This window comes from Musca autumnalis, unplaced genomic scaffold (assembly GCF_047663935.1).
Source record: "Musca autumnalis isolate F117 unplaced genomic scaffold, ASM4766393v1 scaffold_2, whole genome shotgun sequence".
Taxonomy (NCBI): domain Eukaryota; kingdom Metazoa; phylum Arthropoda; class Insecta; order Diptera; family Muscidae; genus Musca; species Musca autumnalis.
The window spans coordinates 8,234,729-8,256,432 of NW_027411755.1; the positions used below are offsets into that span (position 1 = coordinate 8,234,729).

Sequence of the window (21,704 nt, forward strand, 5' to 3'; positions counted from 1 at the left end):
TTACCCTTGAATGATGATTGATTAAGTTGAAGAAGAAGAATGAACTGAAAAAAACTCTACATACGCATGCAAGGAAAAGGACACCAAGCACACAGTAAGACGACATGCAGACATACTCTGCACACACACACGCACACACCTATAGAATAGTATAATACACACAAACTATCCTGTGTAGGAAATTGAAATGAAATCCAATGTATATCCTCTTTCTAGCTTTAGTCCTTTAACTGGTCAACAAATAAAGTCACAAAGAACAAATAAACCAAAAAATAACACAACAAAAAGTCAAAGCAAACGAAAATAAAATAGAAAAAATTGTGTCATTCCAGTCATAATTTACATCGATGGTGATAATGAAGATGATGACGATACATCTATGCCGATGATGATGATGATGATGACGATAACGATTGCAAATACCAGTAGCAGCAGTTAAAGTTTCCTAGAATACAACTATTGTGGCCTGAGCAATATACCTAGGGAAACTTTCTTTCGCAAACACACACACACACTAACGAAATTGCAACACAAGCACATAAAAGTTTAAAGTTAATGCAAAACGCCGCCGAGTTAAAGAATGCCGTACAAATCAATTTTTAAAAATTGTTCGCGTTACAGTGAAAATTCATTAACCAAAAGGAGGTTAACAAGTCAACGATAAGCCCAAAGGAAGCAACTTTTCATTCTCCGGATTATTATACAACGGGAGAAAGAAAAAACCCAAAAAAAAGAACACGACAAACAAAATTCATCATAACTTTAGTCCACAGAAGAAAAAAAAACATAAAAAAACGCAAAAACAGAAGTCAAGAGCAGCACAAACGAAGAGTGCAGCCAGCCCATATATACATACGTTCAAGTGTAGTATATATGAATGTATATGTCTTTTTTATATATATCTACAAAATTTTATTTTTTTCAAATAAAAATCCCCATAAAAATTAAGAAAAACACAACACAACTCAACAAATAAATAAATAACGATTAAAAAGAGATATTCAACGAGAAGCAAAAAAAGATTTTAAAATTATTCAAAGAAGCAGAAGAGAGCAGAGAATCACAACAGCATAGCATAGAACGAAAATTCCCCCCAAACAACAACAACAACAAAATCATTCTCATAAAGCCAAATTTTCCCAGACCTCTAGACACACACAGAAGAAAAATCAAAACAAAAGCGCTCACAAATTTCGAAAAAAAAAGAAAAGAGTAACGCGACGAAAACGTAGTCAAAGAACAACAGATCCGCCACCGTACCGTTGTTGTTGTGCCGTGGTCTCCACACTCCTAATGCCCCCAAGCAGTATTGCTGTAGATGAAATTGTCAACGTAAACAAGTCAATGAAAAATTGCCGCAAGCATAAAAGGCTAAAGTATTCCAATTCCAAAACGATATCATCCCGAAGCATAAGCAGCAATAACAACAACACTAACCTTAATAACCAACACATTAGCAGCAACAACAACAACATCATCAACAATTATTAATTCATCATAAAATAACAAACATAACAATAACAACAACATTAAACGAAGGCCATGCAACAAGCCGACTCTTCGCAACAGCAGCAGCAGCAACAAGCAAATGGTGGTATTGGCAACAACTACACAGATGCCTCCAATACCCAACCCTCCTCCACGTTAGGCAAAAGAGCCACAGTAAGTGGTGGTCGTTTCGATTTTGAAGATGGCGGTACCTACTGTGGTGGCTGGGATGAGGGTAAAGCCCATGGACATGGCGTTTGTACGGGACCAAAACATCAAGGTGCCTATGCTGGCGCCTGGAATTATGGTTTTGAGGTGTCCGGTGCCTATTTGTGGCCAAGGTAAGTTTTTCTTTTCCCTATTATTTCTTGTTCTGTATTTTTTACACAACATCCATCAACCAACCAACCAACCACAAACGATTTGTAAACCGAAAAAATAACAATTTCTTTAGCGGTTCCCACTATGAGGGTCAATGGCAAAATGGTCGACGCCATGGTTTAGGTGTTGAACAAGTGGGTCGCACCATTTATCGCGGTGAATGGTCCAAGGAGGGCCACAAGGGTCGCTATGGTGTCCGTGAGAGCACAGTGTCAACAGCCCGCTATGAAGGCACCTGGAATCTGGGTTATCAGGATGGTTATGGCTGTGAAACATATGCTGATGGAGGTAAGTTTTTTTGTTTTTATTTTGTATAAAGTGCAATTCAAAGAAAGGGGACATTATTAAATGTCATCCAAAGTTTTAATATATTCTCTCACATGAAAATGGAAACTTATATGAAAAAACCCTCTATAATTATGATGGGTTCAAATGACAATTATTTTTCAGAGTTTCGTAAAAAATATTGAAAGTTATTATTTGAACAGTAATAGGCTTTTTTAAGCAGTGAATACTACGCAAAGAATGTATTTTGTCTCTGGAACGCATAGGTTTTGTTAGGGGAAGATATACAGAAAATTGTTCCAAATAGCCAAATGTCAGTTCTATGCAGCTTTGCACTTCGTATGAACTTTCTGGTAAGCAGTTAAATAGATCTCACAGTAGGTGACACATAGACTGAATCCCCGTTTTGAGGAAAGAATATGCACTCTTGGATTGTACTTTCAAAGAAAAGTAGGCTAAGTTCACGAATGTTGATTAAATCCTTCTTCACAGGCTCGCCGGCCTTTAGTATATCTTCTGCAGCCGAATAATTGCTGTTCTGACCTTCGCTAGATGATATACATTATATCATATCTCATTTGGAATAGATCTTCGTCGCAATACCGAAAGATTACTAAAATGTTCTTTTCGGATATTTTTGTATGACATTTCGTGTTGCTACTGTCTTTAGGATCGCACGCTATTTTGGCACGCTCATTTTTTTTAAATATGTTATATCTCCAAAACTTCTGGACCGGTTTTCATGTAATTTTCAGATAATGTACAGGGATGTCCCCTGGTGAAAATAAGCTATATATTTTGTTGAATTTTGGCGGAGCGGGGTTTGATTCGGGGATTAATTCGATAGATAATTGTGGTTGTGTCTCCGACCCGAGACACTTATTTGTGGCCTTAGGACTCGACCACACCCACTTTATCTCCAAAACGTCCAAACCGATTTCCATGTCATTTTCAGGTGATGTACAGGGATGGCCCTTGGTGGAAATAGTCTATATATTTTGTTGAATTTCGGAGGAGCGGGTTATTCCATGTGCCCTATTTTTCAAATGCGCTATATATGTAAAATATACTAAGGTATCTGTGATCCAGTGACCCAAGACTTTTTATTGTTGTTATATTTTTTGATAAAGTTGTAATTCTTTCGCGTTTACAGATTAGTAAAATATGATTTAGTTTTTGTGTTATTCGTCGGCAAAAAAGTGCATTTTTCAAAAGTTATTGAAAAACAATTTTTTATAATTCTTGGAAGATTTTTTTATACCCGGCGTTGACCAGCGTACTAATATTGATATCATTTGAAAGGTACGGACTTCCTCTATTGGAAAATTAAAACAATAGCTGCGATTATTTGCGATTCATAGTAATATGTAATATTTTTCAGTATCAAATCGGAACTGCATTTTTCAAAAGTAGAGGGAAGAACCGACATTAGAAGTCAATGTTGGTTTAGTTTTAGACAAAATGGGTTCACCTATTCTAACAAATGTTGCTGATTATAGTTTGGAGACTATTCCGGCTGAATTCATTCATACTATAAAAAAAATGCTCACATATGATATGTTTTCGCAGGACTTCTTAAAGTACCTTAAACAAAGCATATTTACGCCATATGCTTTTAGTTGATCGATTCATTTGCGTAAGAAGATAAACATATATTCAATCGAAAACGTTCAATTTGTAAAATATATGTTATATTAATGAAACTAAATCCAAAAAATTCAAAAAATATATTTGATATTTTTTGGATTATCCTTTGTTGATGTATGTGGATGTTTGGGGGTCGGGCGGATAGGGCCAAAGCAGGGGCTTATATTGCAAATTGTTTTTAGTTTAGAACATTTTTCATTCCCTCAATACTAATTGTCAAGTAAACGATCTCAGTTAGAAAAATGTCCCACACCTTCGAGATACCTCAAATGGGGGACCCCTCATATGGGGGATATAGCAGAACGTGAACCTATGTTGCTAATATTTCTAATAGAGGTTTTCTATGTACTAAGGACATACAATGCTAAAATACAACCACATGGGTTGAAAAGTGTGCCTGGATTCTTTGAAATATGTCGTAACGGCTGTTGCCGTTCAATGGGGGCCACACCAAATCGCGAACCTATATTGAAAATATTTTGTACACAGGTTTTATATCCTCTGAAACCTCAATAAATCCATTCGCAGCAAAATCGATTGAAAAATGAATGAAAAACATAAAAACCGTCGTTACATTTACATGAGCGCTATAGGAAACCGCGGGTCTATGTGACACATATTGAGCCCCATACTACCTACCATTATAAGAAACATTTGTGCAAAATTTTGGTAACCTATGTCCTTTACATTAAAAGTTATTAGTAAAGTTCTACTAAAGTGCCCATATTTCGCACTGTGCGCTGGGTGCATATTTTTGCCATAAGACCCGACCACTTCCACTTTCTTAAATATGTTACAAATCAATGGAAATACCAGATGTTATGCATAACGAAGCTTTGGTCTTATTGGAAATCAAGTGTTTAGATTAGAAGTCAACATATCGATAGCCATAGCTTCATCAGGTATATATGAAGGTGGAACGACGACTCAGTCGGTCCTTAAGTTGCCACTGGACATTCATTTGAATGAAGTTATCATCTGGAACGAATGAAAGATGGCACATAAAAAATTCCTTAGAATCTTTAGATCGATTCTTTAAGGATTTAAGGAGCAATTCACATTTAGATTTCAGATAAACACTTCCAGTTATACTATTCCAGCAGATGAAATAAATGCGTGCCTCAAATGTTAAAATTGCATATCGACACCAACATTTCTGTGGATTTTTTTATTTATAGTCACTTGCAGATAAGACAGTGAACTAGGGACTAGATTGCCAAACTCTGCAAATTACTTAACGAAAAAAAATTATAGGCAACCACCTCTAAAATAAATATGAATCTATATCAGCGACGTTCAGTACACATTTATTTTTTTAAACGACCTTCAAGGTTTTCTTTTTTAGATTTTCAACTTTAAACGGACATAACTTCTTTTTTCACAACGGATTTCTTTCACTTAAATTGGTTAATTAATGACTACGTTATAGTATTTGAACTCATATTTTGTATTTTTATACCCTCAGCATTTATGCTATCGAGGGTATATACATTTTCATACGGGAAAATGTGCCTCATCGAAATAATGGTTTTAGACCCCAAGTATGTTTGGACGAAATGTCCGAACGGATGAACCGATTTTGTCAAAAATTTGGCTTTCGTAATATTTTGTCCAAACTTAGTTTAAGTTCGAAGATGAAATATATCGGTCCACTCCTTCCGGTACCTCCCCCACAAAAGTTCGGAAATGTTCGGAAAATTTGTGCGCACTATAACTCTAGAAGGGAGTAACAGATTAGTCCAACAGTTTGCACATCGTGAAATTTCTACCAGATATAGACCAGGTTCGAATATGGACTATGTTTGTGTGCTCTCGAATCGCTTTAATCTTTGTTGAAGCAACTTGCACTAGCTGCCTCCATTACGACGGTAAAAGTTTTTTTCAGGGGCAAGTCCATACTTCTTGAGAAAACAGCCCGAAAGGTTAAAAAACCCTTATGGCACCATTTGTAGTGGCACGACAACTCTGGAACTAATCAACCGATTTGGTCTAAAATTTGGGCTTCGGCATATTTTGTCCAAACTTAGTTTCAGCTCGAAGATGGGCGGTACCGGTCCACAACTTCCGGTACTTTCCCCCAATATTTAAAAAAATGACACTAAAATGGTATGCACGATATGCCTTGAACGGGGCAACCAATTTGGTTCAAACTTTGGATATTGTAATATTTTGTACAAATGTAATTTAACTTCTAAAATGTTCCATATTGGTGCTCTCTTTAAGGTACCTCCCCCACAAAAGTTCAAAATTTTTTCTAAGTGCTGTTTGTTGTGGTGATATTATGTTATCCATGGACAAGTGCATGCTTTTTGGCATACTGGTCCAAAAATTATACGATGACCCACTGAAATGACTAGTGATCCACATTTTTGTCGGCAAGTTCAAATATCAAAAAAGGGCCAAAAATGCTGAACCGACCTTAAATACTTTCGATCTGTCCGTAGATGAAAGTTTCAATTCACATAGGCTGAGTGTATATCTCTGTCGGCTAAGCCGACGGATACTTTTTTACTTGTTAAGTATGGAACCCATGAGGCGTATGAGTCGTATTACTTAGAAAAAATACGCCATCCATGATCCAACAACAAAAAATACAAAATATTAATAAAAAACAGAAAGTTAAACATACATAACTGGGGGTCACAGTTGTAAAGCTCAATTAAAGCTACTTTCATGATTTTTTTCCATGAAAACTATGAAGATTTTTAGTAGATGTTTTTCTCATTCTGAACTTTTCTTGTTGAAAAATATTACGTTGTTTTGTAGCAATTGACTGCCAATTCTAGCTTGAAAATCAATAAACCGATGGTAATATATTTTCGTATACCTATTTAAAACATTAAGATCTAGTACTTCATTGATCGATCTTTAAAAAACTAAATGGTGAAATGGTAGAACCAAAAAATCAAAATTTCAATTTTTGTCTTAAAAAACTGACGTTTTTGGTCATAAAGTGGTCAAACAAAAAAATTAAAAATAAAATCGATCGATTAATGGCTACTTTTTAATGTCCTTGATAAGCCCACAAAATTCTATGACAATCAGTTCGAGTTTTTGAGCTAGAGTTCGCACCGTTTTCAAAATGTCATTTCGAGAAAAAATCAAAAATCACAATGAATTTTTGCCTTCTTCATATCCCAGTAAATTTTGTTCCGATCAACTTGATCATTTTATCACATATTTTATGCTACTTATACTTTAAAATAGGTCAATAATTTTAATTTTCAATTTTCTAAAATTTAAAAGTGGGAGCACTCCTTCAACCACTATAATATATATACTCCATATTCGAACCTGATAACAGTCCGGTTACTCCCTTTGAGAGTTATAGAGCGTATCATTTTAGCGAAAAAAATTTGAAGGTTTGGGGGGGAGGAATGTATAGATATGGTTCGTCTGCGAACCTAATCAAAGTTTGGACAAAATATTACGACGGACAAAGTTTGAACCAAATCGATTCATCCACACCAGTCAGCTAAGCAGACAGACCGACAGGGCTAAAGCAACTCCAAATTGTCTGAAACAGATTTCACACAACATACATAGGGTATGTGTCACTAAGTCGATAAGGCACATTTTTGATCGTATCATAGTGTAAATACCTTTGTTAGTGTAAATACTGAGAGTATAAAAATTGTATATTGGGATAGATCTTTTTTCTAGTTTACGAAATATCCACGTTTCGACGAGTAAGGTATAAAATTAATATTTTAAGAACTTACAAGTTTAAAAACACCTTTCAAAAACCAGAACTTTAATTTTCGATTTTGAAGTTTGTAATTTATTGAGGAAAAGATGCGAAAATTTTTTGCCACTTTATTCCATGTGATATACAATATTTTACATGTGTGTCATAAGTTTGGATATGGAACAAATCGACAAAAATTATATTTTTATTTTATATTTCAACAGATATTCCTCTTAACTTTTGAAAATATGTGTTTTTTTATAATATTACTAGCGGACCCGGCGAACTTCGTCTCGCTATTAAGGAATCAAATTTCATACAAAAACTCAATTTTCGAATTTTCCAATTTTCCGACTTTTCCAGAGAGATTTTCCAAAATTTTCATCCGTAAAGACCTTCTCCTCGAAAATACAAATAACTGACAAAAAATTTTACAGAAATCGGCCTAGCCGTTCTCATTTTATGAATTACTATACATTTTTTACACCATTTTTATATATATAGATTACAAATTCAAGTTAAAAATATAAAAATTGCCTTCAGTCAGTTGTGACGCAAGCATTTAAATGTGATTATCTCAAAACGGGAAAATGTCGTATGGAAAACCTAAGCCTGACACCGACGATACGTTTTACAATTGACTACAATTGATTGGTCTACTTTGATGAGCAGTAGTGCTCAACGAACCGACATCGGTAGTTAACAAAAATATTCGGCTGAATAACCGATTGTGCTATTCTGTAACTTTATGTTACCGATTGTAGCAATCGTTAACTCATACCGACGAATATCGATGTGAAGATAAATGTTAATTGTAATATTTTAATATTAATTAAAATATATTTTGAAGCTGAAAACATTATTTCGTCGCGAATACAAAACATAAAGCGTTTAAGGTAAAAAAATACTGTTTTTTGAAGGAATGTGGCACAATTAAGTTCTAAAATGTCAAGTGTGTTTGTATGTATTTCTAGGAGTTAAATGATCAATACATTCATGCCATAGATGTCGGTGGTTTTATTTCAGGATATGAATAAACATGTCATTCGCCATCACGTAACATATCTGCAACAAAATAGCCAGAAATGTTTGTAGCCAAAGAAAGTAGTTGAATGAGTGCAAGTGCTGTCAATTTAGCATGACCACTTCTTTGGCATGACTAGGGATGCCAGTAAAGAAGCATTTCTTAAGATGTTTTTGAGCAATACAACCGAATTTTCTAGCATATTAAGTAAATAAAATATAACCATTCCGGATCATTGGCCTGAAGGTCACTTCTTAATAAAAGTGATAAAATCCTTAAGGTCGGTTAAATTTTTTCTAATTAAACGTTGGGGTCATATTTTGGTTTGTGGCGCTTTGTAAGGAAATTCAGAGCTGTGCAAAAAGAGCTAGCTTCGCCATATGATGATCGAGCATTGCAATTTCAATAATGTTCGTGGATCCACGTTACCGTCATTTGAGTTTATATATTCACATATTCAATTCACGCCCTCATAGCGAAGAGTATGGAAAGTTCGGAAATCCAAGATTATACGCCATTTTTAGCATTCGGATTGTTAGTTATGCTGAGATTAAATATATAAGATTACTACAGAACAAAGTAGGTTACAGAAATACTATACACGTTTTGGCCTCAGTACGGCATTAGGCCAACAAAGGCCTCCTAGAAAGATTGTGTTAAGGACATTGGTATAGGTATTACACAGCAGTAACACACTTGAGTTCTTTTGAAGCATTAGCTAAGGTTTTTCCTCTTTAATAATTAAAACAAAGGATAGCGCAGCGTTCATAGCATGAGGTAGCATGAGGCAGCTTCGCTAGCGCCAATTTAATAGATGCTACATAAAGATCATCCAAGGGAAAGTTATCAGTTAATTGAAGTTCTACAACTTCCTCTTTGGTGATGTTTATGCAGGTTCAATAACATCGTCGTTGGCGAATCTGCCCTATTCAATTCTTAACTTAACATATGTTCATTTAAAAATACCCTTGTTAAAAGAAATCAGCAAAATATTGCCATAATGTACTGTTGTTAAGACTTAACGACTACTTTTTTGGTTGTTAAAAGTAGAATTAATTCCGTATTTAGCTTCTTCAGAAAACGAAAAAATACGATGAGCTGCCTAACTAACAGCGAAACCAGCCCATAACCTAGTTGTGTGGGTTCGAATCTTCGGCTTTCCTTTTTCATTTGCAAAAAATCAACTCCAACGAGAAAATAAAAAAATAACAAGTAAAAAAGTATCAGTCGGCTTTGCCGACAGAGACATACCCTCAGCCTGTGTATATTGAAACAATTTTTTCCCAAAAAACGTTTTAAAATTTTGGGCCTTTGAACCGACAAAAATGTCGATTAGGATTAAAGATCAAAAGTTCTGCGGAGGAGATACTAAAAGGAATGGATCGACATTGACCATTATGGAAGTGGATCTCCAGCCACTACATATGGTGCCATAGGGGTTTTTACACCCTTCGGGTTGTTTGCTCAAGAATTATGGACTTGCCCCTGAAAAACACTTTAACCATCGTAATTGAAGCAGCGAATGCCAGTTGCTTCGACAAAAATCAAAGAGATTCAATATCACTTCTTAAAGTGAACTTATCCGAAAATTTGCGTGGGAGGTACCCGAAGGAATGGACAAATGTAGTCCATATTTTAACCTGATCTATATCTGGTAGAAATATTAGGATGTGTAAAGTATGGACCAATTCAGCCACTCCCTTCAAGAGATACCGTACGAACAATTTTTCGAACATTTTTGAACTTTTGTGGGGGAGGTACCTGAAGGAGTGGACCGATATGGCTTAGCTTCGAACTTAAACTATGTTTGGACAAAATACTACTAAGGCCAAATTTTGGACCGAATCGGCAGATCCGTTCGAGAGTTATCTTGCACTCCAAACACCTCACACGGTGTCATTGGAGTTTTTTGCAACTTTCAGTCTATTTTCTCAGGATGTATGGTTTTGCCCCTGATGAAACTTGTACTGTCGCATGGGGGCAGTGAATACAAGTTGCTAAAACAAAAATCAAAGCGTTTCGAGAGATGGCTCTAAACTGAACTTTTCCGAAATTTTGTGTGGGAGGTACCCGAAGGAGTGGACCGATTGGGTCCTTATTGAAACCTTATCCAAGTATGGTACACATTTCCCGATGGGTAAAGTATGGAGCGCACGATAACTCTCGAACGGATGAACCGATTCGGTTCAAATTTTGGCTTTCGTAATATTTTGCCCAAACTTTGTTTAAGTTCGAAGATGGACTATATCGGTCCACTCCTTCCGGTACGTCCCCCACAAATGTTCGGAAAATTTGTGTGCACGATAACTCTTGAAGGGAGTAACCGATTTAGCTTATACTTTGCACATCGTGTAATTTCGGCCACTTCTTCGGGTACCTCTCACACAAAAGTTCGGAAAAGTTCAGTTTAGGACCTGCTCTCGAATCGCTTTGATTTTTGTTGTAACAACTTGTATTCAGCGCCCCCATACGACGGTATAAGTTACATGAGGGGCAAGTCCATACTTCCTGAGAAAATAGCCTGAATGGTACAAAAAACTCTATGACACCGTGTGTAGTGGTTGGAGCGCAAGATAACTCTCGAACGGATCTGCCGATTCTGTCCAAAATGTGACCTTCGTAATATTTTGTGCAAACTTAGTTTAAATTCGAAGATAAACCATATCGGTCCACTCCTTCAGGTACCTCCCCCACAAAAGTTCAAAAATGTTCGGAAAAATTGTGCGCACGATAACGCTTGATGAGAGTGACCGATCTGGTCCATACTTTACATATCCTACTATTTCTACCAGATGTAAATTAGTTTCGAATATGGACTATATTTGTGCACTCCTTCGGGTAACTCCCACACAAAATTTTCGGCTAAGTTCACTTTAAGACCTGCTCTGGAATCACTTTGAGTTTTGTTGAAGCAACTTGCATTCGCTGCCTCAATTACGACAGTAAAAGTTTTTTTCAGGGGCAAGTCCATACTTCTTGAGAAAACAGACCGAAAGTTGTAAAAAAAACCCAATGGCACAATATATAGTGGCTGGAGGGCACGAACCGAATACTGCGTTCGTCCACACTTTGAATATTGTAATATTTCTTCGAATATTAGATGAAATTCGAAGGTGGTGTTGATTCTCAAACTATTATGAGACCTGTGTGTCCGCGACTTTTAAAGAATTGATGTATTTTTGTATAGAATGTCGCTGATTATTTTAGACCATTTATAATAAAATATATGGAAGCAGTTTTGAACATTTTTTTCAAAGAATCGAAACTGGTTGTTTTTGTATTTAGCCATTTTTTAATTTGTTTCAATTTGAACTTGCTAAAAGCCTTCAGTATAACTTTCTTCTGTTCATTCCTAATCTCATATAAGTTTTTTTCATTTCCATTCCTCCTTAATGTTTTTTCTTTATATTTCTCTTGTCACTTACTTACGTCTACATTTCAAAATATTTGCATGTTTTCATAAGTTAATCTGTTATTTTATAGCTTGATAAAGAACTCAACATTTAGTGTCCGTTTTGACTATAATTTGTTGTAGTTTCTCTGTTTTTGTTGTTGTTGCTATACGACAATGGCTATGCATGAGATCATTTTTTTGTGCGGTTCTCTATTTTCTTTTTTGGCGTTTTTTGGCTCATATTCAAAAAGCATCCAAGACGACATTGTTTTGTTGGCGGGGGTTTTCGTTAAGGCTTACAGGCAACACAAATATATGTATGTACGAACATACATAACTACACCACACTAGACAAACAAATAAGTTTTGCAGATGATGAAGAAAAAAAAAAACAGAAGAACAGAACTGATTTAAAACCCTCATAGCAATATAGACAACGATGATGATGATGATAAGTACAAGTAGCAAACAATATACAATAAATATTCAAATATGTGTACCTAAATATTTGTTTTAGGTTATTGTGTAGCTTTTCGTCGTCGTCGTCTTCAATTTGGTCCTCTTTAGCTTAAATTTAATTATAAAATAAATATTTTAAATGTTGGCATACATACATAATAATACACATGAATATATGTTGAGTTGATGTATGTATGTATGTATTTTTGTTCATAAAGCACACCAAAAAACACACGCAATATGAACACAAACTGACGTCATTTTATTTCTTCAATCACTGGCCATCAGCCTCATGTTGAAAATATGTTTGAATGCCCGTCGTCTTTTACATTTTCTAGCGCCGAACTATATTTTGTGACTCTGCCTCTTTGCCCGGGGCATTCACCCTCACTCTTGGCCTGAGGAGAAATTTCATACAAAAATATCAATGTTGATTTTGTTGGTATTTAAAATAAGTCATAACAAGTGTCTGTTGCCGTTTCTGTTGCTGCTGCTGCTATTGCATTTGTTAATTTTGTAATATTGTGTCATTTTTCCCAAGGGAAATAGCGAGGGGGAGGGAGAAAGGTAGGCGGCAAGTGAAAATTGTTTAATGTCAGTCTGAATATGTGTTCGTTCATTATTTTCATTTCCGCAATCTAATTGCTGCGTATGAGTTATATTTTTCTATAGCTAACTTTATGTGAATATGTATACGCCACAGTTACTTCTCGCTTATTCTCTCTCCCTTGTATACACAAAGGGTCGGTCGCACACACACTCACATACATACATGTGTGTGAATGTTTTTACTTGCTAAAGTTTCCACAATCGTCAACAAATACCTAAATATTTGTTTTAGGTTATTGTGTAGCTTTTCGTCGTCGTCGTCTTCAATTTGGTCCTCTTTAGCTTAAATTTAATTATAAAATAAATATTTTAAATGTTGGCATACATACATAATAATACACATGAATATATGTTGAGTTGATGTATGTATGTATGTATTTTTGTTCATAAAGCACACCAAAAAACACACGCAATATGAACACAAACTGACGTCATTTTATTTCTTCAATCACTGGCCATCAGCCTCATGTTGAAAATATGTTTGAATGCCCGTCGTCTTTTACATTTTCTAGCGCCGAACTATATTTTGTGACTCTGCCTCTTTGCCCGGGGCATTCACCCTCACTCTTGGCCTGAGGAGAAATTTCATACAAAAATATCAATGTTGATTTTGTTGGTATTTAAAATAAGTCATAACAAGTGTCTGTTGCCGTTTCTGTTGCTGCTGCTGCTATTGCATTTGTTAATTTTGTAATATTGTGTCATTTTTCCCAAGGGAAATAGCGAGGGGGAGGGAGAAAGGTAGGCGGCAAGTGAAAATTGTTTAATGTCAGTCTGAATATGTGTTCGTTCATTATTTTCATTTCCGCAATCTAATTGCTGCGTATGAGTTATATTTTTCTATAGCTAACTTTATGTGAATATGTATACGCCACAGTTACTTCTCGCTTATTCTCTCTCCCTTGTATACACAAAGGGTCGGTCGCACACACACTCACATACATACATGTGTGTGAATGTTTTTACTTGCTAAAGTTTCCACAATCGTCAACAAAAACTTTTTTAACGTTTTTGGCGCAGCAATAATTAAATAAAAGTTAATTAGCTCATAGAAATTATTTTGCCTTTGGCATATTTACTACTTCCTAGTCGACGACTGTTCTGGGAAATGTTTTTACATAGAAAGGGGAATACGCCACATGTTTGGTTTTTTTTTCTTTTTTATAAATTCCAAAGAAAAAGTTGTATAAACCTTATTAACGCCGTTTTTCTCCAAGGCCATAACACAATTTAATGCAGGAAAACCACCGTCAGACACATGGAGATGCGTTTGCGTTACTTTAGTGACGCTACTTTGTAATACATATTAGAGAGGGTCGAAAAAAGGAGATCTATAAATAAAGAATTTAATTTGTGTATGTTTTGTATAGAAACTTGCAGAGTATTCCTGAAAATAGGCTATATTTTTGTTGGACGAATGAGAGTTAAATTTAATTAGAACAATTTAAGAAGTATCAGCCGTTTTTGCTGACAGAGATATACACTCATGCCGTTGTGATTATTCAATATTCACTTTCTTTTCTGCCTACACTACACAAATGAAATTCTTTTCTCCAAAAAATATGTATTTAGGGGGTTTCCAGAATATTGTGGACTTTTTAGGGAAGGAAGTATGAACATTAGGGCTATCACTTTTTTACAACCTCATATCCCTGTACCAAAGCGTGATGAGTTTCTACATAAGATTACATAAAATCTGAATTATAAGGTGATTCGGTGAAAACACCTCACGCACCAAATTATTTTATAATTTGAATTTATCAGAATTATGGGCAATTTTTTGAAGTCACTGTAAGCAGTTATATAATTGAAAATATACTTTAGAATCTAATGAGATAACCAAACTGACATAACATTTGTTTCTCACTATTTATACCCTCATCATTTATGCTAACGAGGGTATATACACTTTCATACGGGCAAAATATGCCTCATCGAAATATTGGTTTTAGACCCCAAGTATGTTTCAGACAATTTGGAGTTAATTTAGCCATGTCCGTGCGTCTGTCTGCCTGGCTGGAGCGCAAGATAATTCTCGAACGGATCTGCCGATTCGATCCAAAATTTGGCCTAAGTAATATTTTGTCCAAACATAGTTTAGGTTCGAAGATAAGCCATATCGGTCCACTCCTTCAGGTACCTCCCCACAAAAGTTCGAAAATGTTCGGAAAATTTATGCGCACGATAACTCTTGAAGGGAGTAACCGATTTGGTCCACATTTTGCACATCGTGAAATTTCTACCAAACTTAGATGAGGTTCCAATATGGACTCAGTCGGTCCACTCCTTCGGGTACCTCCCACACAAAATTTCGAAACAGTTCTGTTAAGGACCTGCTCTCTAATCGCTTTGATCGTTATAGCAACTTGTATTCACTGCCCCCCATACGACGGTACAAGTTTCATCAGGGGCAAGTATATACTTCCTGAGAAAATAGCCTGAAAGGTGCAAAAAACCTCTATGACACCGTGTGTAGTGGTTGGAACGCAATATTACTCTCGAACGGATCTACCGATTCGGTCCAAAATGCGGCATTTGTAATATTTTGTGCAAACTCAGTTTAAGTTCGAAGATAAGCCATATCGGTTCACTCCTTCAGGTAGCTCCCCCACAAAAGCTCAAAAATGTTCGGAAAAATTGTGCGCACGATAACTCTTGATGGGAGTGACCGATTTGGTCCATACTTTACACACCCTAAAATATCTACCAGATATAGATCAGATTCGAATATGGACTATATTGGTCCACTTCTTCGGGTACCTCCCACACAAAATGTTGGATAAATTCCCGGTAAGACCTGCTCTCGAATCACTTTGACTTTTGTTGAATCGACTTGCATTCGCTGCCTCAATTACGACAGTAAAAGTTGTTTCAGGGGCAAGTCCATACTTCTGTGTGTAGCCCTGTTTACAGCGATATTATGTTTTTCGTAGGCTAGTGTGATATTAAAGCCCTATCTATCGTTATACCAGCAAATTTTTGAGCTTTAATCCAATCTATATTTTTGTCAGTTCATGCGCCCAAAATTTTGAAAACCTCCCAAAATACATAGGTTTTTTTTATACTCTCAGCATTTATGCTAACGAGGGTATATACACTTTCATACGGGCAAAATGTGCCTCATCGAAATAATGGTTTTAGACCCCAAGTATGTTTGGACGAAATGTGTTTCAGACAATTTGGCTGGCTGGCTGGAGCGCACGATAACTCTCGAACGGATGAACCGGATTCGGTTCAAATTTTGGCTTTCGTAATATTTTGCCCAAACTTAGTTTAAGTTGGAAGATGGGCTATATCGGTCCACTCCTCTTGAAGGGAGTGACCTATTTGGCCCATACTTTGTACATCGAGAAATTTCTACCAGACTTAGGTTCCAATATGGACTCAATCGGTCCGCTCCATCGGGTACCTCCCACAAATATTTCGGACAAGTTTAGTTTAGGACCTGCTCTCGAATCGCTTTGATTTTTGTTGTAACAACTTGTATTCACTGTCCCTCATACGACGGTATAAGTTTCATCAGGGGCAAGTCCATACTTCCTGAAAAAATTGCTTGAAATGTGCAAAAAAAACCCCTATGGCAACGTGTGTAGTGGTTGGAGCGCAAGATAAATCTGGAACGGATCTTCCAATTCGGTCCAAAATATGGCTTTCGTAATATTTTGTCCAAAAATAGTTTAAGTTCGAAGATAAACCATATCAGTCCACTCCTTTGGGTACCTCCCTCACAAATGTTCAGAAAAATTGTGCTCACGATAACTCTTGAAGGGAGTGACAGATGTATTCCATACTCTGCACATCCTAATATATCTATCAGATATAGATCACATTCGAATATGAAATATATATGTCTACTGCTTCTGGTACCTCCCACACAAAATTTCGGATGACTTCACTTTAAGATCTGCTCTCGAATCACTTTGATTTTTGTTCAAGCTATTTGCATTCGTCAGGGGCAAATCCATATTTCTTGGGAAAACATCCCGAAAGGTGTAAAAACCCTATGTCACCATATGTGGCAAAGTCGACTGACACTTTTTTAAATGTTTTTTTTTAATTCGTAGACTGAAATTTAGGGCTTTTTGGAACATTCAGGGTATTTATCTTAACGATTGGGGACGTTCCGAACAAATGCGGACACATTACTAATAATTTTTGATTTGGATAAAATTGTTAATCTTTGCAGAAGTATATGAAGGAATGGACCGACTAATCCATCTTGGAAGTTGGTCTAATTTTGGGAGCCATTCCTCTCGAAAGTTATTGTACCCACCACTACCATTTTTGTTAGTCACAGAAGGATTTTGTAGACCTGTGCCCACGAAAAAAAACTTTATTGTTGTAATCAGAACCACCTCCACCTCCGATGAACAATCCTTGGACAGTCCTTAAATTGTATTTAAGTTAAATTTTGAACTTTTGTGAAATGAAGTACCAGTAGGCTTTGTCCGATATAGACCATCCTTCTTGGAACTTAATCAGGAATCAATTTTCCTGGTCAAAATTCCAATTTTTTGTCGTCACCGATTTATAATTTCTATAAGGAATTCGATAGTAAACACATAATTACTAAGGAAATTAAAAAAATAGGTAAAAGTATTGGAAGGTGTGGGCGTGTCGTGCTCCCAAAAACGAAATTTTTCCCCATTTTGTAAAATACGTAATTTTGCAAATTTCTGGAGAAAGAAATAGCCATTTCTCGAAAACTACATATAACAGATATTGTTTTCATAGCTTTTTTGTTTTTGTTAGCTATGTAGGATTGTTGCCTTTAATGAGCTATTTTATTTTTCCTCAGATGCTAAATGTTGATAAATTTCCAATTTTAGTGGAATAGAATCTTTAGGGAAGAGCTTGGAACAAAATTCCGTTTTCACATAATGATGGCCGAGAGCGTTCTCTTTCGGTCAATATATATCCGTCCCGTCCCGGTTCGTCCGTTTAATACTTTTTTAATTTATTGAAATTACATGGGTAAAAATGTGTGTTTTTTCATACCGTTTCCCTTGTTAATTGCAGCTTTTTTACACAAATGGAAATTTTTGGAGTATATGAGTTATTTTTATACCCTCAGCATTTATGCTAACGAGGGTATATACACTTTCATACGGGCAAAATGTGCCTCATCGAAATAATGGTTTTAGACCCCAAGTATGTTTGGACGAAATGTGTTTCAGACAATTTGGAGTCGATTGAGCAATGCCCGTCCGTCTGTCTGGCTGGAGCGCACGATAACTCTCGAACGGATGAACCGATTCGGTCCAAATTTTGGTTTTCGTAATATTTTGCCCAAACTTAGATTAAATTCGAAGATGGGCTATATCGGTTCACTTCTTCCGGTACCTCCCCCACAAAAGATCGAAAATGTTCGGAAAAATTGTGCGCAAGATAACTCTTGCAGGGAGTAACCGATTTGGCCCATACTTTGCCCATCGTAAAATGTGTACCAAACTTAGATAATGTTTTAATATAGACTTAACTTTTATTCACTGCCCTCCATGCGACGGTACAAGTTTCATTAGGGGCAAGTCCATACCTCCTGAGAAAATAGCCTGAAAGTTTCAAAAAAATCCCTATGACACCGTGTGAGGTGGTTGGAGCGCAAGATAACTGCCGATTCGGTCCAAAATTTGGCCTTTGTAATATTTGGTCCAGACATAGTTTAAGTTTGAAGATAAGCCATATCCATCCACTTCTTGAGGTACCTCCCCCACAAAAGTTCAAAAAGGTTCGGAAAAAATGTTCGTACGGTAACTTTTGAAGGGAGTGGCCGAATTGGTCTATACTTTACACATCCTAATATATCTACCAGATATAAATCAGGTTCAAATATGGACTATATTTGTCCACTCCATCCGGTACCTCCCATACAAAATTTCGGATAAGTTCACTTTAAGACCTGATATCGAATCACTTTGATTTTTGTTGAAGCAACTTGCATTCGCTGCCTCAATTACGATGGCATTACATCTTCTTGAGCAAACAGCCCGAAGAGTGTAAAAGCCCCCTATGCACAGTGGTCCCACTTGTATGGAAAGGAGTGCCAAAAATAGTTCCAATCGAGTTGACGCCTCGAAATTTTAAACATAGTTTTATAACGAGCCCTAAAGGGAGAAAACCAAATTTAATGAATATAGCTCCACATTTGGGTGTAGCTCCCATATAAAGGTACCCCCGATATTTTATATTTTTGCGATTTTAGCCAAATTTTCCAGTCGATTTGGCTGTAGTTTTCATTTTGTGTTCTGAGGCAACAACATACCACCTTGCAAGAAATGGTCAATATAGGACCACGTTTCGGTATAGCTCCCATACAAACGTACCTACCGATTTTGGCGATTTTACAGCCGTGGTATAAGGGGAATAACTTACAGGGTGGCAGATGGTGGCAGCTGGATTTCTTTTTATCATAAACTAGAGACTTTCCCCTATATTTTAAAAAATATATATTTTAAAGAAAATAAAATTTATAGCAATGATATTAAAAATAGCACAGAAAGTCATTTACAAAGGATTTATTTTTAAGGAACTTAGAAAACGAATTTTGAATTTGTTTTTTCGTAAGAATATTGACAATGCCATCAACTATAAGTTTCATTTTGGAAATTGTACATTTACCTTTAAATTTTTTTATTATTTCACTCATAAGCTACGAACGCTTTGCGGATCTTTTTTTCGTTTTTAAGGTACCACATACAAATCTCAACTTCTTCGAATTAACTTGGCATATTACCGCAGTAAATTGGCAAAAATAATTGTGGATAATAAAAATTTAATGTGTTTAGAGAATATTTGTCGACATAAATTTTTCGATTTTTGTCCGCGGGCGGAACCACAGTCCTATGGCGCACAGTGTTGCCGCTTCCATACAAGTGGACAAAAATAGGAGTTGACTTAGGTTGATGAATTTTTGCACAAGTACTTATAATGGCATAGGAATGAAAAATTTCAACTTTGGTCCATATCGGTTCAGATTTGGATATAGCCCCCATATATATCTTTCCCCGATTTTTCTATAATTCGGTCCATTTTAATCGAATAGCCTTCAAATTTAAAATGTAATATTTTCTTAGGTCCCTGAGTAGCTCTACCGATTTTCACAAAAATCGGTTCAGGTTTGGATATAGCTCCCATATGGAGCGATTTATAGCAAAATCGGGGGAAGGTATATATGGGGGCTATATCCAAATCTGAACCGATTTTTACGAAAATCGGTGAATCTATTCAGGGTCCTAAGAAAATATCACACATAAAATTTGAAGGCTATTCGATTAAAATTTACCGAGTTATAGCAAAATCGGGGGAAGATATATATGGGGGATATATCCAAATCTGAACCTATTTTTACGAAAATCTGTGTAGCTATTCAGGCGCCTAAGAAAATAACTCGTACTAACTTTGAAGGCTATCCGATCAAAATTGAGCAAGTTGTAGCAAAATCGGAAAAAGATATATATGGGGGCTATATAAAATCTGAACCGATATATCTCAGAAGGTTGCAGGGATGGGCAGAATGTTTTTACACATTTTGCTTCGGAAGAGATGTCCAATTAACGGAAATCAAGAGCCAAGGTGACAATAGGTGGCAATCAAAAGATATACTCTACCAAATATTAAGAATTTATACTGTTTTTTATCAAATTTAAATTTTTAATTCTTGATAACGGTACTTTGCCCATGTGCAGTTGATGTGAACTTTTTGTACTAAAATTTTATATTTATAGCCCACCCATCAAATCCCCATCCAAAACTTTTAATATTATCAACAAACTTTTCAGAAAATGTTATTTTAGATGTCGTCTAATTTTCATATGATTATCGCTTTAGATTATCTGGGAAATATTTTTCATATATAAAGAGCTATAACTTCATTATGGATGCACATATCGACAAAATTCTTTCAGATTCGTTGTATCGGATGTGTTTACTGTAAGAAAAAACATAAACATATAGTAAAAGTTAACATCACATTTTTTTGATTTTTGTCCACGCGGCAACACTGTGTGGCGCCTTATGTTGTGACTGGAGATCCACTTCCATAACGGTCAATGTCGATCCATTCCTTTTAGTATCTCCTCCGCAAAACTTTTGATCTGTAATCCTAATCAACATTTTTGTCGGTTCAAACGCCCAAAATTTTTAAAACCCTCTAAATACATAAGTGTTTTGGGAAAAAATTGTTTCAATATACACATGCTGAGGGTATATATCTGTCGGCAAAGCCGACTGACACTTTTTTTACAAGTTTTTTTAATGTTTGAAAAAAAAAATTAAATTTTTTGAAAAACATTCTTTTCTATTTTTTTTAATTTTTTTCTATTTTTTTTTGTATTTTTATAATTTGTTTATTGGATTTTTGACCATTTTTATACCCTCCACCATAATATGGAGGGTATATTAAGTTTGTCATTCCGTTTGTAACTCATCGAAATAATCATTTGCGACCGTATAAAGTATATATATTCTTGATCAGCGTTCTAAGTCGATTTAGCGATGTCCGTCCGTCCGTCCGTCGGTCTATTGTAATCACGCTATCTTCCGAACGTGTCGAGCTACAATGCATGTACGCATGTGTTTTTGGTCTGAAGTTAGATTAAGTTCGAAGATGGACTATATCGGTCCACGTTTTGGTATAGCCCCCATATAACGGTACCTCCCGATTTCAGCTTTTTTGACGTTTTTAGCTACATTTTCAGACCGAATTACCAATAATTTGACATTACGGGTTC

General features: G+C 35.9%; 2 protein-coding genes across 25 annotated transcripts in view; one reads left to right on the top strand and one right to left on the bottom strand.

Moving 5' to 3' along the window:
- Positions 1-21,704, bottom strand: part of Shawl (Shaw-like) — a 278,379-nt gene that overhangs the window by 231,153 nt on the left and 25,522 nt on the right. The gene's annotated exons all lie outside the window — the stretch shown is intronic.
- Positions 1-21,704, top strand: part of jp (junctophilin) — an 83,294-nt gene that overhangs the window by 44,241 nt on the left and 17,349 nt on the right. For 13 of the 21 annotated variants that reach the window (XM_073966819.1, XM_073966812.1, XM_073966808.1 and 10 more), the window contains 2 exons: positions 333-1,829; positions 1,943-2,157. In XM_073966819.1, the coding sequence (XP_073822920.1) occupies positions 1,543-1,829; positions 1,943-2,157 (502 nt within the window). In that variant the 5' untranslated portion in view covers positions 333-1,542. Of the gene's footprint in view, positions 1-216; positions 1,830-1,942; positions 2,158-21,704 lie in introns of all 21 variants that reach the window. The other 8 variants (XM_073966810.1, XM_073966811.1, XM_073966815.1 and 5 more) reach the window with 2 other exon arrangements.